This window comes from Toxorhynchites rutilus, chromosome 3 (genome assembly GCF_029784135.1).
Source record: "Toxorhynchites rutilus septentrionalis strain SRP chromosome 3, ASM2978413v1, whole genome shotgun sequence".
Classification (NCBI taxonomy): Eukaryota; Metazoa; Arthropoda; class Insecta; order Diptera; family Culicidae; genus Toxorhynchites; species Toxorhynchites rutilus.
Window position 1 is genome coordinate 81,733,603 of NC_073746.1, and position 19,768 is coordinate 81,753,370.

General features: G+C 37.2%; 1 protein-coding gene across 1 annotated transcript in view; it reads left to right on the forward strand.

Moving 5' to 3' along the window:
• Nucleotides 1-506: 506 nt before the first annotated feature.
• LOC129776139 (mitochondrial carrier protein Rim2) overlaps nucleotides 507-19,768 on the forward strand; it is a 34,209-nt gene continuing 14,947 nt past the window's right edge. Inside the window, exon 1 of the mRNA XM_055781576.1 lies at nucleotides 507-1,359. Within this exon, the coding sequence (XP_055637551.1) occupies nucleotides 1,313-1,359 (47 nt within the window). The 5' untranslated portion in view covers nucleotides 507-1,312. The remainder of the gene's footprint in view (nucleotides 1,360-19,768) is intronic.

The window sequence follows — 19,768 nt, forward strand, 5'->3', positions numbered from 1 at the left end:
ATCGATTTCTTAATCCGAAACGTGGTATTTTGTTTAGTGCTCAATGTTGAGTTTTGAACGCCGGTGATCTTTTTTTAAATATAATTTATAGCTAGACACTTTTTCATGCTATGTGAAAATAATTGAAAAATAACCTGCCATCACTGGATATGCATCCATTTTGACGTGAGATACTAGAAGGAATGTCAGATGTTTTGTTTTCAAATATGGAATTCCAAATATCGGAACGAGGAAATATGTCTCGATTAAACTACCATATTTACGAGATCTTCGACCAATATTTGCTATTTTTACGGAAGAAAGATAGAAAAGAAAGAAAATAAATGCTTTTGAAAGAAAATAAATGCTTTTTTAAATTCGTTTGAGATGTTGGCATCAAAAAAATGGCGGGTGTCATACAGCTGGTCATATGTTTACAATATCAGAACCTGTCTCCACATCTGGCAGCCCTGGTTATAGAAGCTCACATTGGCTCCCTGCGTAGCTTCGTGTTGGCTCGTCATTTCAGTCAGTGACCAACAGCCGATTTGTGTGGACGTTTGAACTAGCTTGTGTTCTTCTTTGAATATAAAAATAAACTTTTTTCTTGTTCAAGACCTACATTGTTGTGAAGAATTGAGAAACTGAAAGTGATTGATGCAAAGCTGCGCATCCCAAGAGCGAAATTAATTGGACCTATTAGTTATATATTGCACTGATTAACGAAGAGGGAGTCTCAGTTACAGTTCGCATTCGGTACGATTCGGGACCTCTTCCGGAAGGAATTTACTACCCCCGTGTGGAGAAGAAGAAGAAGAAGCAGGAGGTACTGTCTTTAGGATTCGTCCTTGTTAATTATTTTTTAATTTGATCTGGTACCAATTGGAGAAAAACAGAACCAGACCGAAATCGGATAACCGGTTAACGGGAGGAGTGGATAAAAAAAAGTCACCTGTGATTACATCACAGCCTGCTTCGGCAGCTTTGCCGGCGAGCGAATTACACGCTGTGTGGAGCGCTAGTGCTTCGCCCTTCGTAGGAAACCACAGCAGGCGAAATACTATTTCGTGTCAATGAAGATAGTTCTGTGTGTGGAGTGTGCGTGTTTTTGTTGAGCTATGTGACTGTTCAACTGAAGCGAATCTATTTCAACGAGAAGTTTCGTGACAAAAGTAAACAAAAGACAGTTGCCGACAGATTTTGCGTAAAATATCGCAAGAGGAAAACAGACATTCAGAGGAAAAATTGTGGTTCATCTACCGATAAACGCTTTTGTTTGTGTGAGTGTGGTGGACTGTACACGATAAAGGAAAAGGAGACAATAAGAAAAATTATGACACAGCGTGAGCGAGATACATTTATTCATCTATTTGCTGGAGGGTAAGTTATCAACAATTGCATTTGTTTTTAAAATATCCACACACACAAAAAAATCTATAGGGATGACAAGAAATGTTTGTTGTAGCACTTCCCAAATTTACCTATAATAAACCAATACATCATAACTGGGTAAAGTGCGTACGTGACGAGGTGTACCCTCTGTGTGTTGCTTCACAGAGAAACTAACCGTGGGATTTGTTCGAAAAGGTAGCTTGTGTAGAGGGGACCAAAACGGAATCCTCTGCACTTGATCCCATGTCTGTATTGTGATTCTGTACCTAGCTCTATTGCCGGCAAGAATTGAGACGCAATACCCTTGCTGTCATTATTATTATCGTTCTGTCCCCACAGGATAGAATAAACAGTACAACATCACATGTATGCGTTTTTATCAGTTTCTTCTTCTGGTGACTCGAGTATGCGGATTTGTGGGAACATGAGAAGAATAAGCGGACAAGCAATCATTAGAGGTGCACTTACACATTCGCTTTTCACGAATCTTCCATATACATATCCAACCAAGTGCGAGTTATTTTTAGACACGTAGAATCTTTTATTTTACTTGCAATTCCGTCAATAACAGCCAGTGAGCAATAATTTATGGCTTGTGTATAGTTGTACCGACGGGTGTGTATAGTCGGTATGCAAAATTGGGTGTGTCTATTTGCTGCTCAGATCAACAAACGCACGGTAAAAAAAATGGAGCATTTATTTGTTAGTGCGTCCTTGAACTTGACTAAATTTGTCCTAGCAAAAATACGGGTAGAAGGAGCATGTTTTTTTCCGCAGCATACTAAAAAATCGGCCACTTCCGATGTGGATTGTAAGGATTAAGAGCCTCTATCGAAAAACAGGAAGTGGGTTATATCTATGGTATAACCGCAATGGTGACGTAGGACTATCGTTGATTTAGTGATCATTTGTTTGAAGTTGAATCTGAATCCATTCTGAATGAAAGAATAAATGAATAGTTGGGGGACTTCGAAAACGAGAGCGTTACGTTGGAGGTACAAGGTTTTATGCATCCAATATTGGATATGAAAATATCCTACTGATGGGGAAGAATAATCTTCAGAAGCTTTCCTGCTAATTGCACTTGATTGAAAAATAACAGAACCAAATGTATTTGGTCGCAGAAAAACAAAAAAAAAACATTAAAATAAACTCTTCCGCTTGAATGTAATTTTCAATCCCAAGGGGAACTGGCAGATTGTTTTGCAGTAACGATGACATCTTTCTGGATTCTTCTCGATTCTTCTCGAAGTCCACCACCAGTGGTTAATGTTAACTTGATAACCACCTGTTAATTGCACTTGATTGAAAAATCACAAAACCAAATCTATTTAGTCGCAGTGTTATATGGTTAGAAAACATTTAAATAAACTCTTTCGCATGAATGTATTTTTCAATTCCCATGGGAACTGGCAGATTATTTTTCAGCAACGATAATATTCTTCCGGAATCTTCTCGATGCTGGATGGCATTTAAACGAAAGAAGTTCCGTACGTATATATGTGTGTGTGTATGTGTGTGGCCAGGTAATGAATCTCTTGATCCCTCACCATCCAGCTCGTCCAGCTCGTTCAACTCGTTCAGTAACGATGTTGTCTTGTCGATGTCCTCACGAAAAATGAATGCGTTTCACCACCAGAATATCGCTTATGTATTCTTTTTGTCCGTGATTGAATCGAGAGAAGGTGTGGTTTACGATGGCAATTTGGAAGGCAAACTAGAGGGGAATGAACTCTCTGAGTTTGAAACTTTCGGCGACTGAGCAATAATCAATTGAAAATTATATAATTTTCGCGATGCGAAACATTTTCCGTTGAGCGCGCATACAATATTGGATACGAAAATTTTCTACTGATGGGGAAGAATAATTTCAGAAGCTTTCCTGTTAATTGCCATTGATTGAAAAATCACAAAACCAAATGTATTTGGTTGCAGTGTCATATGGATAGAAAACATTAGAATAAACTCTTTCGCATCAATGTATTTTTCAATTCCCAGGGGAACTGGCAGATTATTTTTCAGCAACGATTAGATTTTTCCCGATTTTCCTCGATACTCGAAGCCCACCAGTGGTTAATGTCACTCGATAACCACCTGTTAATGGCACTTAATTGAAAAATATTTGGTCGCAGTGTTACATGGATAAAAAACATTAAAATTAACTCTTTCGCATGAATGTATTTTTCAGTACCCAGGGGAACTGGCAGATTATTTTGCTGAATGGCATCCAAACGAAGAGTTCCGCGCGTGTATGTGTGTGTGGCGGCTGCTTCGATTTCTTCCCGGGGAACCATTTGCGGCGTCACTCTCCTCCTGATGGATTCCCTTCTGGCCTAAGGTGCACAAACAGGCTCTTGGAGACACCGTTCATTCGCGCTTTCATGATAAACGAAGAGCTTCACCACAACAGCGACAACATGCTCCAATCGCTGTTCAATTAGAACTGAGTGGATTTCCGAGTGGCGCTCGCTTATATACCGATTGGTGTATTCAATAGCCTGTTTTGAAATCAATTTTAAGACTATTGAAACAAGTTTTTGGATCAAAAAGTAACAAGTATATAACGCGTAGACATTTTATTCAGTTGTTTAGGTTGTTTAGGAGCTATTAATGCTCAAAATCTCGGTCTCCGGCGTAACGCTTTCGTTTTCGAAACTTTGATTTTACACCCCGGTATAGAAATGAAAGACGTAATCCTACGTCAAAAAATGGCTCAAGTCTCTTATATTTACTCCCTTTGAAAAACTCTAAACATGTATCCTATCCGCGATATCAGATGTACGGTATCGCCTTCGAATTCGCTATTCACTTTAAAAAATCTTAATCAAAAATTGAATTATAAGGAATTGATTATATCTCGAGAATGACAAGACTGACCAAATTCAACGGATGCATTTTTATGGACGATGGAACATATGTTAAATTGGGCTTCAAACAGCTTCTGGGTAGAAGTTTCATGTAGTTAGGGATCGTAGAGATGTTCTCATAAAATGGAAATTTGTGTTTGCGAACAAGTTTGCCGAAAGCTGATGCCAGAGAATCTGCAGTTGTGGCCGGAAGATTCCGATTTCTATCACAACCAATAATATAAACGGAGAACTACACATCAACGAATGTCTGAAAGAGCGTGTTTTGTCGATTATTAGATCTCTCCGGAGTCCCGTCAACTTTTGGCCGAATTTAATGAGAGTGGAAAATGGTTAAAAAATGCTACATCGGTGATCATATACTGGAAAAAAATCAGCGGTCGAGGTTGTCCAACAGCTTGTGCCGAAGTTGATTGCACGTATCAAGCCTAAGGTTCGAATTTTCATTCAAGAGGAATTGAAGATCGCAAAACCCATATTGTATCTCTGAACTACGATAAATACAGAATTTTTTTTTCTCATAACGTTTTATGAATCAATGAATCAATTAGAATCTGAGATACATCCGCCGTATCGGTCCTTAATTTGCAGTTAAATAAGTATATTTCTTGATGATTGGTGAGTATTTGAACATGGATAAAATTCTGCTAGTTTCTTTTTTTTCATCTATCTATAAAATAATAAATACTCTCGAAGAAAAAAATTGGGGAGCATGGTGCAATACGAAGATTTTTTAAAAACTAACTTCGTGTTAGATGAACATCTGAAAATAAATAATACACCCAGGTTTTTTTACGCGGGGGAAACGTACCTCGTAAAAAAACCGCGTTAATTAGAAAATCCGCGTAAAAAACCATGTCACCTAGTGCTAGATATCAAATGGGACTATCTTTACGTAGAACGGAAGTAAAAAGTTGAGTATTGCTCGCTTCCGAAATCCGTAGTTTTTTCCTGCAATTTCGTTGGTTACTGGTAGCTATAGTTCGGCTTTCCTCACGAATGAGGTCATCTGCTGTTGCTAGGAGATTCCCTAGTAATTTGTACACTCTTCTGCCGATGCACGTGCAGTACCTGTTGGACCGTCCAGAGCAAAGTAGACCCCTTCCCTTTGTACCGCCCGGCGAGCTCCTCATACCCTACACCTAAAATCCACGTATGATTCATGATAAGGTGCGGCACTAAGCGCTAAACTCCGTTACAAGCACTAATTATCGTAATTTGCTCTGAGGGAACATGAGAGAAAAATGTGAGCTGAGGGGGAGATGCGATATTGCACTAGTCTTTTTTACGTGGGTACCGCGTTAATTGGAAAATCCGCGTAAAAAAACCGCGTTAATTAGAAAATCCGCGTAAAAAAAACCGCGTTAATTGGAAAATCCGCGTAAAAAAACCTCGTAAATTTCTAACTCTGGAATATCCTAGTGACGTTAGATTTGATATTTTAGGTATTTCGTAGTGTTTGAGAAAATCTGCTGTTGCAGTTGGTTAAATATTAGGTTGAGTAAAAAGTAATTCATTATTTTAGGGTGGAGTTCTAAACTATTTAAACATGTTCGGATTGTCCGATTTGGATAAGATATGCACTGTTTTGTTGTAAAATCTGTTGCTATTCTAATCCATAATGTCTATCATAGAGATCTTGGTCCCTTTTGGCGAAAAACTCTAGAAATGAATTTTAAAAATCTTCCCTTGATCGCAATTTCTTATCACTCTGGAAAATTTGCAATGTGAGAAAACGGTGGTAATCGTTTGGTGCCTGATCCGGACTGTATGGTGGATGCATCGAAACATCCCAATCAAGCTCTCGGAATTGTGTGGCCTTGCGTTGTCCTGACGAAACACAACACCTCTTCTGTTGGCCATTGACGTTTCTGGTCAATCGCTAGCTTCAAATGGTTCATTTGTTGACAGTAGAGATCTTAATTGAGTGTATTATATTAAAACAAAAATTAAAAAAATAGAAAAATATTTAAAAAAATTAAAATTGAACAAAGTTGCACGTATTTTACTGTTGCAGTATCGGCACCATAAATACGATTCACAATCTCAGCGGCCTGGCTTGCATTTTTGAATTTATAAAAGAAAAAGTGTTAAATGTAGCGTATTTTCTCTTTGTTGACCTCCATTGTTAACACCCTATAACTCACAAATGAATGGAACAAACAAAAAACAGCAAGATTTTTTTTTAGTGTGAAATTTCACCTTTACAACGGACCTAAACTTGAAATTGTATGATCGATATTACGCGAGATATTGATCACGAAACAAGCCACCGAGAAAATAATGGATAACTTTTTCCCCAACTTAATATTTGCAGGTGAAATTTGGGTCCTCAAAATCCTTGCAAAACCTATATTGATTCCTTTAGTACTTCACTACAAATTGTACCGAAGTTTGAAAATCCTAGGTATACTCTTGAAATGGTCGATTTGAGCATTCCGTTCTCACCTTTTACAGTATTTATCCCAGTCCTCTAAACTACCTGAAGATTTCAGACTCAGATTCGAACTTAGAATCAGATTCAGATTCGGGTCCGGATTAAGATTCAAATTCAAATTCAGACTCAGATTCAAATCCAGATTCAGATTCGGATGTAAATTTGGATTTAGATCAAGATTCAGATCGTGATTCAGATTCAGATTCGGACTGAGATTCAGATTCGTATTTAGATTTGGACTCAGGTTCAGATCCAAATTCAGAATCGGACTCAAATTAAGATTCGGATTCAGATTCAAATCAGGACTGACTCAGATTCAGACTCATTTGTGAGATTCAGATGCGGACTGAGATTCGGGTTCAGATTCAGATTCGGATTTGGGTTCAAATTCAAATTCGGATTCGGATTCAAATTCAGATTCGGATCCAGACTGAGATTCAAATTCAGACTCAGATTCAAATCCAGATTCAGATTTCCAACTCAAATTCAGATTCGGATTAAAATTTGGATTCAGATCTAGATTGAGACTGAGATCCAGATTATTTCTTGAAATCTTCACAATAGTGATTCCCACTATATTGTGGTTAGCGTGGCGCTCACTAAGATGGCGCTCGAGTTCCACAAACAAGCATCGAACGATACAAAGAAAAAATATTGTGAATCAGACCATTTTGTGAAGACGGAGAGTCAAAATAGGCAAATAAATAGAATCCCAAAATATTCTGCGAAATTTCATTTTGATGCGTTTTTTCGGTCCCGATGATTCAGAGTAAACTAGAGGAGCACTTTATTGGAAATGGTGAAAGATTTACAAAATATTTCTTGTCACAATGTGGCTATTCAAGTAGGGCAGCCTAAACAAGCATGTTTTAGAACAAAAACACAGCTGTAGAAAAGATCCTACTTGAACGTTATAGAAATCAAATGGATGCCTTGGAAAGAGCCGTTTGTTATATAAACTGCTATTTTTCAATCGGTTTATGAAAATTTGAAGTAGTAGAGAAAATCCGGAACTATTAGTTATTGAAGCTATCTGTTTTCAAAAGTCAAAGGAAGTTTCGACTGTGAGAGACTATCTCTCCCTCCGCGAAATGCAAATGCCAAATGAGTAAATTTCTCAACTGAGCATTCTGAGTCCATTCTCCAAGAAAAGATTTGTGTAAATCTGATCGCATTTTATATAACAGATTGTGGAGGTGATAGATCGCAGCGATGGTATTTTTGCGGGAGAAGGAAGGCTAATAATGAGATTCAATGAGTAAAACAAAACTGTGCATTGATTCTTCGGAATCAATTGAACATAATTGGTTATATTTTGTTTTTTGAACGAATCTTAACCTTCTGGTCTGGTTGAATCGTATTACGGATTTCATCATAATTATTGCTAGTTTATGAAAACAATAAAAATGTAAATAAAATTCCATTATAGAAAAAATGATATAAGGATCTAGAAACCAACTCAGCTTGGAGTTGGCAGTACTCTCTTAGAATTAAATAATATTTTGTGAATATGGACATATTTTGTAGCACTATTAATTCTTATATCGATCGATGGAAAAGTGATAAATTGTTAGTTGTTTGGAAAAAGCAATCGCAAAACTATTTTCTTTGAATATACGCTCATTTTGCGATTTTAATTTTGATTTTTTTCGAGTTTTTTGAAATTCAAATTTTTTCTTAACTCATGTGAAACATTTTTGTTTCATTCGCTCTTTCCACAAGACAGTTTAAACAAGTTCTGGAAAAACGAGAATGTGAAGAGGCTGCTTTAGATAATACCTTCACATCGACAATGTTTGGATGAATTTTGTGAGGATGCTGTCATTAAGCTGGTGCTTAATCCCTCATAAGCGATGGAAAAAGGTTGTTTTTCACGCATCCTCCCCTAAAAAACCGGAACATGTCAGGTGTCCGCTAGCACTGGTGAACCCTTCAAATGCAATCAGTTGCATCCAAATTATTTTTCGAAGAGATATAACTTCAAAAAAAAGCATTGCCAAATTACTATACTCCCTGATCATATTTACTATCCCTTTGTAACATCACAACAAAATACTTTCTGCTTTCTTCGGATTGTTTAAAACATGTTGGACTTCTGAATTGTTTGAACACTTATCCTCTACGATCCAAATGAACGAAACTGATTTCTATGTTGATCATGCTGTACGAATGCTTACGGACTCTTTTCTATAGTTTTCTTCATCAAAGGAAAGTAAAATAGATGAACCATATTTCATTTTGTAGAATAAACCATAACCAAGGACTAAATTGAGATGAAGTAAATATCGATTTATGACACTGTCTTCGGATTGTTTGTTCCTTTCAACAACAACATTGCTTTATGGGGAACGTATGAAGATTTATAATATCAATTTTATGAAGAAGAAGAAGGAATTCAAACCCACCATAATCAGAGCACGCTATACCTGGTCTGTTAGGTGAGCGGTTAACGAATTTCAACCAAACTAACGTTGTTGGATATGGACGTTTTGTTCAAACGAATGGCAGATTTTAAGACACTCATAGTAGATGATTATGTGATTCCTGTGGTGTTTGTGGAGTCTCATAGCCAAATTCTGTTTTCGATATGTGGGTTTTGAGCTGTAATCAAAGCGTTCTTGGAAGAGCTCATGAGTACAATGACTTAATTAATTTTAATTTCACTCTCATGAGATTCTCGAAAATTACCATTATCTTCGTCAACGCTGAAAGAAACTAACGATTGGCTTACCCCAGCAAACGTCTTGAAATGAATGGTAACATTTTTACCGTAAGCAATTCGTGAATCGTGGATTGTCGATACCACCGAGTATCGAATCTAATTGTATAAAAACCCATAGTCGCCGTACCACGGGATCAGGTTATTCCCAAACTGGTTTTCGCTCAAATCACGAATCAGTACTCAACCACAGTGGTCGCCACTGTCTGTATGTCGCCGCCTAACTAAGAGTGTGTGTTGTAGATATTCGTTCTACAGGCCTCGGTCCGTTCCGGTCTGCTCGTACATATGCTCTGCCGTCTAAACACTGAGTGGGCTTTTTGGGAACTTGCTCTCTTGTGCAGCTGGAGGTAGACCAAGCAGCAGCAGCAGCATGTAGGTACAACAACCACAACAGAAAAGAAAGTTAGGCGGTTGAAGCCTCGTCCGTCGGCAAAAAATGTGTGCCGCAAATACGCGCGACGGCGTGTTGTTGAATGGAATTTTCCATTCATGGCTTGGTTCGGTTCGTTGTGATAAGATTCGTGCTATTGGAAGGCGTTGTTGAATATATAACGTTATAATCGTAACTTCATAATTAAATGCTATCGGCGCTGTTCACTAAATGAGCAATTAGAGGGATAATGAGAAGATGGATTTATACCTGCGCTTACACAGGTATACATCATACCCAGTGTTATCTCCAATTGTGAAATGTGGTCCCCAGCAAGCGCCAGTCGGAGAACCACACAATGTAATAAAGCGCTACTCCTCCCATACTACGATCGAACAAGTTGTGTAGTAAGCAGACTATACACCAAATGAAAAAAAAAACTCTCGTGCTATTTTTAGATCGCATAGCACACGGCCTAGGTAGTGTGCAATAATAATCAACCTTATTCAGCTCGGTTCGCGTATTAAACAGCAAATTGCATTGCTTGCGCTACGCGCACACACAGCTTATTCACTCCGATGCGTTGCATCGACTTAAGGAGGTGTTGAAGGCATCGTTGGAGTTGAATTTCACCTACCTGAGGCAGTATTTGTATAATAACTATTTATCGGGTATGAAAAGGAATTTGAGTGCTTGGAAAACAATTAACGGTTTGTGTGGACAGGTTAATGACTGTCCTGATCGAACCTCATTGAGTCTTGTTCTTCCTCGATGACGAGGTCGGCCGAAATAGAAGAGTTAGGGCAATTGCAGTTACGTTGAATAACATTTGAAGACATGTGGGTTAATACAAAACGTAGCGATAATGTTTATCACCGTATCCCCTAAACATATAGTTTTACCATAATGATGTATTTGGAAAAGTTGTTGAAAATTATAATCAAATTCATAAAGTTTCATGAACATGGCGGTATCACACGACAAACATATTAAAAAAGCTTATTCAATATAAAAAATACACTGAATTAGAAATATATTTTTAAATATTTCAAGAATATGTGCAGCTAGATGGAGATTGATTCAGAGCTCTTCTGTTTTGAATTACATCAGAATTCATAATTTGTGGCCAAAAATGATTGTTAACATACAAAAACTTGATGTTTCGGAAATTCTTAAAAATTCGATGTTCCATAAAGTTCGTCAAAAATAGTTTCACCATCTTGGACTCATTTTTTTTAATTTTCTACATGAGATCTATTTTTCATGAAAAAAAGAAAAAAAAATGTATTTTAGATATTGCAAATTAAAGTTTTTTTTTGTAAATAAATAAAGAATACTAATTTGTTTTCTCCGTGTATATTTTTTTACGTTTCAATTTACGTATCAATACTCTATAACTCTTTCTAAGACACTATTCGATACGACTCATAGTTTTTGAGATATTGATTATCGATGATTTCTCTTACTAAAATTGATACGCCCTTTTCAAAAGTTACACTTGGTTAAGAAAAAAATTCCCAAATGCTGTGGAAAACTCATATTTTCTCCATCCCAAACGGAACACAAACTTTCGTTCGAATCAAAAATACAAGTTTTTAAAATCTGCATTTTTAGTTCGATTTCATTTGGAATTACACAATAGGTGCTATGCTCATTACCTGATGCTCGTCTGCCTATGGCTCTGTACCTACGAAAACATTCAGCATTGTGCTTCGTAACTTTTTGTGTATTTTCAAATAAATTAGGAATCGACTGAAACGGTGAACACCCCCTTTTTGACCTCTTGAATTAGGCTTCTGCCTCTCTGGCCTTCGATTTATTGTCCTTGAACTACACGTTTACTTAAACTCCGATCAGTTTAACGGATAGAAACTTGGTCGAGACATGACGCAATAAGTTGGTATACAATAAATAATTGCCAAGAAAGATGATCGAAACCAGCGTATAGACATTATGAAGCGCGTCAGACATCGCACATTTGTACTGCGAGACGATAATATGTCTTATCATTTCATTCCCAGATTAGAAATTTAAGCGGCAGTCAAGTCCAAAGTGTAGTATTTGGTTACACAGGAACATTATGTTTATTATGAATTGTAATCAATACATAAAGAATCACTACTTCTAATCTTAGATCCCTGATGTAAACGAGAAATTCGGATGCGATGGTTACATCTTTGCATTGTGACGTTCCCGGAAGCTACTGCGTGGGTTATTACTTCCTCGTTTAATCCAATTTTGGCATTGTTTTCGCCGAATAACTGGAAAAACATAAGCAGGCAGTAGCATTTCCTGGGTCTACGTCAATGGAAAATACACCAGAAAATGTAAACATGTTTTCCTGAAACACAGTCTGAGCCCCCCCGTTTCGAAAGTGATTTCCCTTTACGTAAGGAGATTCAACGTTTGCTGTGTCTGCCTTCCACATCAAGAAGGTAAACATGATTTTTTTTCGTTATTCATCGTTCGCTACCGTTCGCTAGTAGAAATATTATTCTGCGCCGATGGTGAAAACCTTTTGCATCACTACTGCAGCTGCGAAGAAGTAACTACACACAACCAACCATTCTGATTTAGTAATTTTCTCAACATTATTAGACCTAACACAAGATCCATCGTAGAGACGCCCTTTAGTCCCGTTCCTTCACGTATTTTCCAGACGTGGTGGAACTTTATTCCGCATGAGAAATCCCTTGCTTGTTCGATAAATAGATATTTATAGAACACACCAATCACACTAAACGATGGAACGATGAAAGTTAGTTAGTGTTTGGTGCAGAACCATCATTGTACTCTGCAGCGATTCATTTCGATCGATTATATTTTTATCGTGACAATACCGGCCGACCTTCGTTGGTTTATGTCGCCTAGAGCCGCCTTCCTCGCTCTAACCCAGGCAGGGGGGTTACTCTCGAGATAACAATGTGCAAAAAAAAAATTGATAATAATACCACACCATTATTGTTGGAAAGATTTTCGGCTAGACTAATCGCTCGTGCACGTTAGCAAAACTCAATTGGAAGACGAAAAAAAATTGTTGCTACACTCGAAGCAGAGCAATCAATCGTCCGTTATCAGGTTTGTAAATTTTCGCTTTCGGGATATGATTTTTGATAAACTTTATCAGCTTGCAAATTGTTGTTTGCGATGTTCGAAAGATTTCGAAGGCGAAGTGCACTTCGTCATTTTAGTTTGTTTGTTGGCTTCTCTATTGTGACTATGTCAACGTTGTTGTTGTTGTTGTTGTTGAAATTGAGATAAACTAGTTCATTAGTGCGAGATTGTGTTGCAGGTTATTCTCTTTTTATTTCTCGCTGTTTTCCAAGCGATGATGCTTGGCTTAAATCGTTGAATTTTGGTGGGAGAAGCTGCAATGAATGGGGAGGTTGTTGTTTGTTTACCACCGACCAACAGCATTGCCTTTTTTACGTGCCAAGAAATGGATATTATTCACTCCGAGTGCACGCAGTCAGCGCCGGACAATTTTTTCATTGTTTTCCTGAACAAATTTTGCTTGGTTTGTAAACTAACAAGTGACACGACCTTTTCTAATTATAGATTTGGCAGCAGTTGCGATGTTAGGGAAGGCCAAGTTTTACGCCGTTTACGCTAAACGGATGGGTACATGTCCGTCATCAAAGTTATTTAAGAGCTATTTTGGGGTACTTGCGACAGATTGTGAAATGTAATTCGATTTGATGGCCCGCTGTTAGGTGCATTTAATGAAAAATCAGTGAGTTGCAGTTCAATGACTAAGGTTGCGTGTCAGCTGATATTTATCTGTTCTTATTCATTGGGATTTTTTAACTTCCACCTGAATCCGGGTCCGAACATCATTACCGGTCTTAAGCATTTGATTGTTCGTTCAGTGCATTTATCTGCAGCTACAATCTCAGACCATTTCAATTATTGTACCAAATTTAAATACTTAAACTTAAAGCTAAAAAAAACTTAAAGACAAATTGTTCTACTGTAAGATCAGGCTGTCTCGTCCGGAATAAGTGGTTATCTGTAGAAACTACCCAGCAAACATTAAATCGTATAACTTTGCACATGATAAGTCACATATAATTTCGTATCAAATCACAATCGCATAAAATATCAATCAAAATATCGATCATATATATCTAAAATCGCATAAAAGGCAAAAACACGATTTTCCATGTCATCGATGGATTGAGTGGTAACGTTGTCGTATCAAATCGCATATCAGTCCAAAAAGCATCGCATATCGTTATATACGTCCATGCGTACAAAATATGGCATATACGTATATCGCCTCCACTTTTGTGTGTATATGCTAGTTATCTGCATCATATATCATACAAATGTGTCTTGGTTGTATGTATATCGCCTCCAATTATAGCTATTCATACGACTTAATGTTTGCTGGGTATGTCTGACGAATAAGGTCGCTTGTGTGACACTTTAATTTTAATGCATGCGTTCTTCTTGCGCATTATTTGGTAAACGTTTTTTGGGAAATGATTGAATCAATTTCAGATTTATAGAGTCAGGGTTTGTTATGTTCAAAACCAAGAAAGGAAAATTTTAATTGTTCATTCTACTTTCGAGTCATTTTAGTGCATCGGGGTAAAGTGAAATTGTTATATTCTCTATGCATACTGAAGCAACGATTCGTCTTCGTTAATTGCTTTTGTGTTTTTTTTTTCAATTTAGAAAGCAGAAATTTTCATTGACAATTGGAGTTGCTAGAATGAATGGATTATATTCATTTTTACCGTTGAAGTGTTTTATTTCGCATGCGAAAGGACGCTCAATCGGAAATGCTTCATTCGTTTCATTTCATCAAAATGGATTGTCTCGGACCGTCTTCCAAAAAAGTGCTCTTAAAAGAGACATAAGAGAGCATAGCAGTCACGCTTACCACTACATCAAGGCTGAGTTTTTTGTCGCTGCACTGAGTCGAATCCTCATGGAATATTTATCTTCAGTCTCTAGTAATTTTTCGATGCAGATATAAATACAAATATTTTATTGTCACTTGTGGTGTTCAATTCTTCGTCCTCAATGTCGACATCATCATTTTTGCAGATTGGACAGAGTGAAGCTTGCTTAGAGTGAATATTCATGATGTCGTTTCCGTTGCAATTTTGATTAAGGACTACGTTTAACAATTTGATATAATATGTAAAAGGAAAACGTGAAAAGCGAACATGTAACGAAAAAACGAATGATGCAATCGCAGAGATGTTTGCATCAAATGATTATAAAGATTTCTAAGCAAAAGGAGGAAGTAACGTAGCAGCGAGGCGCAATTCACTGTGCGATACTATTAAAGATGTTTTTCGTCGATCTTTATTCCAGTGTCGCTCTAGACTGCGAAAAATTTAAAATTGACTTTTTGTCATTTTCTTGTTGTGCGCGAACCATCCCTTCATATTAATAAGAAACAGCGCAATAAAATATGCGTTTGCTGATTGTTTTTTGTTTTTCTGCTGATGTGTGGATCGGTTACGCTCAATGCACATTGAACCGGGTGAGAGTTTTAAATATGTAATTGGCAATTTATATTCATTTGTGGTTTAAGCGAACGGATTCCTTTGCTCATGGCTGAGAGTTTATCATCAGATCCACCCAAATTTCTAATAAAGAGTTGAATATTAATTTTGGTTTTTTCCTATGATAATAGCAAAATTTATAAACAGGTAAAATAATATAAAATAATTTTTAAGTTCTATGTGAACAATGCAGAATCAATTATATATAATTCGATTATAAACAGTTTGATGCAAATAGCTCAGATCTACATAGATCTAAACCTAAGTCTAATAAATCTAAGACTACAGAAATATATTATGGATAAAAATAGCATTTAATTGTAATAACTTTACAGTCAAGTGATGTTTTTCATGTATTCTGTGCCCATGAGCGCTCTCTTGGAAAGTTCGTGTAGCTTGATATATTGATCTCATCCTGGTTCTAAGTTCTGCTTTTTTTATGGGGAACGGAATGGAAAACGAACAAGTGAATTCAGGGAAATGAAGCGGGCAAAATAACAACATTATTACTTTTAAGGAAGACATATATGGGTAACATAATATTAAGATCGCGACTATTCAACTTATCATGATCTGACATGTGTGAGTATACCCTTTCAAACCTATAAATTCAACAGCCAGTGAAATTTTTTAGTTAAATTTTTAAGTCACTTTTTTAACATTACCAAACATCATGTTCGATATAATGATATCCTGGACCACAATTACATAAATTGTTAGTAGTAAGACCTACACGATAAAAACGTGAAATGAGCACGAATTGAATGGGAAACAACCTGCACATCAATCTAATAAAATCTTTATCAACGTTTAACCTTTTGAGCAAGGCTCTCGTCATATTTTTGGGGAGGATAGAGTTAACAAATTATCTCCAAAATAATTCCAAGATCATCTCTGCATTGATTCTGCCAACTGATAAATGTCTATTATCGGGAAATGGAGAATATTTCATAATACGCATCGACTCACATTGTGAGCTAACGCCCGTATGTAGGCATAAAGAATGCTCGTTGTGTTGTGGAGGAAAACGAGCGGCTAGTGAAATCAAAATAACATACCCGTTTCAATCATAATTTTTTACTTTTTTTACTACATTTACTGTTCATGTTTTAAGCAAAAAAGGCTGGATAAGTTTCCGGTCTAATAGTACACAACATAACATATATCACAATAACGATTTTGCGTAATATACGTTTTAAATCTCTTAATCCGGGTCATGCGGATAGATTCAGATTGGTTGCCAAAAAATCCAATAGTGTCAAAAGGGCCAAAAGAGATCCAATGATCAGGAGGAGAAAAAGTATTACTTTTCATATAATAATCCACTACATAAAAAAAGTATTCTCGCGTTACTTTTGAAAAGGCCCTATGTAACATTCACATCAGCTCGAGAAAAACGAAGTTAAAGACCGAAACATTGTTCCGCGGATTGTTCCAAAAGGAATCGATCTTTATCACTATTTTCACCACGAGCAGCCAATAATAACTTTGAAAAACCAATCGTGATTGTTGTAATGTGATTTTAGTTTGAAATTGAAGCCTCCGAGCGAAAAATGATACATTGGTCATTTTGACTGACCACTTCGTGCTAAAAGCAGATCTTTATTGTTATCACTCGTAGAATTGCACTAAAAACGGTATCTACACCCGAAAATTACAAAAACTCAAAATGTCCGAAGTGCGACTTCGTGTTTTTTTGATTGCTTTGTTACTTCGGACGTATCGAGCGTCAGAGGAAAGTGGCGTCCGAAGTAACACTTGAGTGCTTAAAATAAGAATCTGTACATTGGACATATTTTGTATCGGTGATAAAAAGGTGAAAAGGATAGATACTTGAACGGTTGTTTTCGCAATGCGTTCAATGATTGAGAACTAATGGTATGTATCCATTAACTCGATTTGTTTACATTTGTTACTTAGAAAGTTACGCGAGTATTGTTATGGAAGGCAAAAATAATCGAATTAAATAAAATGAATGAGTTAAACTTTTCATCAATTAATGCTAGCGTTTGGCATCAAAAAAGCACAACTGACATTTTGGTAGATTTTGAAACTTCAGTATTTTGATTTCTAAATTTTTCTAGACTTAATTGTAACTCAACGTTTGTTTATTTTATAGGAGAAACGTTTGACAGCATGGGTAAAAGTTGAGTCCGCATGATCCAGCTCTTAATGAATCGTTATATACTTCCTTTTCAATTTCGTAAAGTGACCCCCTTATATAGAAATCAAAACCGTAGTCCTACGTCAAAAATCTCGCATCTCTGGCAACGAGAAAGAAGATGTCGGAAGGAGTACAACATGTCGCTTTATCGTAACTAATTCCACTGGTTGGGGATCTTATCTGTAAGGCAGTTTGCTTGTTATCATTTGATTTAATTTTATCTTTAAAAGGCGATATTCAGAATGCCACGGAAAAAAGTGAAGTGCGATCACGAGCTCAGCAACGCATTGCAGCAAAGTTAGAAGACAAGGAAGCAGGAAGTATATCATCGCAATCGTTTGTTTATACACTGATTCCTACTGTTTTGTTGTGTCCGATAATCTTTTCAAGTTAAAACCAGACTGTGGTCCGCCATTTTGGGACTGATGTGAAAACAAACATTGCGATAGTGAAATCCGAATTCTGTAATCCCCATACTGCGGCTGAGGAAGCTGCCAAAAAGCGCGGGTCACATTCGCACTCACCCGTAGATTAAGAAATTATAATATTCCCCCCATAAAAGTCGGGTGATCACCACTCAAAGAAGTATTCTCTGCGCTATCGCGGCCCAAGCAGGAAAAAACAAGCCCCTCCATCCTCCGGGTGGACCAAAAACAAGAACAGTATCGTCGTTGTTGTTTGTCCAGCTTCGCTTCTTACATTATCATCGCCATGCCACTTATACTTCAGGAAAATTCAGTTACGGGTCAACAGGTTACGGCGATAAGTCCGGTTCAGACCGGTATAATCGGACATTGTTTGTACGAACGCCATATTTCGGGAATTTTCGATTAGCACTATCGGTTAATTGTCGGGCTAAATATAAAACAAGCTTGATGAAATCCCGAATATTCAAGTTCGCCTTCGAATCTCCTCCGCTGCGATTCCATGTTTTTTTTTTGTTAATTTCCCTCAACAAAGAATCAAGAATTCCACCCATCAATTTGTTGACTAATTTCATTATTTCCATTAAAATCACAAAGAATTCCACAGAGCGCGGAAGCTGCGTCTTGGTCATGCTTTTCACACTTCTTGTCGAAACGAGAGCGCACCAGCATGTGAAGTTCCCTCGCGGTAAAAGAAAGACGTGTGCTAATTAGCGACTTCTTTCCTTGCCAACGCGAAGCACGCATCTGCAGTTGATTACTTGGGCGGATCATTATATCGCTGTTTGTTGCACAAATTCGCATCTACTCGCAAGCTTGTTAGCACTGGCGATCTACGCTGCAAATAGGTTGATTCCACGCGGCGGCTTTTACCCCATTCATGTGGGTCCACAGTCCAGATCGTGTCCATCGCATTTGCGCCGTTGATACTCTCTGGGCCCGGTTGGGTAGTAATTAGCAATATAATTAGGAATTCGTGTGTCCCATGTCGATTCATCCTTGATTCACACCCCAAAACTAACCGACCGTATATGGCGTTTTAAAAGTGTCGAATCCAGACAATCCAGAGTGGCAACTTACCCTGAAGATACGACGCATTTCTGGGTGATCTGACCTCGGAGAGGATACATATTGATGGGCTTCCAGCCTTATTAATCAGCGGCTTCCAATGGCTTCTCTCTAGCACATTCGTGATTGAATCCAATTTTTTTAAATGCTAAATTGATATGCCTTTGGCATTGACAAGACAAACTAAAAATAAGAATAATTGATTAAATTGAATGGCTTCCATTTACGCCTCTCTCTCTGTTTTGTATTTTCTCGGCGCATGAAGATGGACCGCGTCAGCAAGGCACGGGGTTGTATCAGGAAAGATATTTTCTTTATCGTAGCATTTTAACTCATTGAAAAAAATAACGTTGTTGGGGGCTACTTTTGACATGCGGAATAGTTATGTTTTTCAATGTTTCCTAACAGTAACTTGAATTTATATATCTACGACTTATAAAGATTGATTTTTTTAAGCATTTGTTTTTTTGATTTACGGAAGTAAAGTTGTAAATAATATAAAATTGATTATTGGGGTTAAAAAATCAATCCTTGCTATTTATTTTTTTAAGTTAATTTTAAGTCTCCGTCTTTAAAGAAGTATGCCAATGACTCCTCTGGCTCACAAACCGCACCAAACAGTACATTTTTCAGAATGCATTGCATGCATTCAAATAACATAATTTTGCTCATTAAAGTATAGGTTCAACCAAAAATGTGCTTCATCCCCAGAAACAATTTTTCAATAGAACAATGAAAACATTTTTAGCAGAGCATTGATTTGTGAGTCTTTCCGTAGTAAAAAGGCAGTGAACCCTACACACACAACATTAATTTTGACAC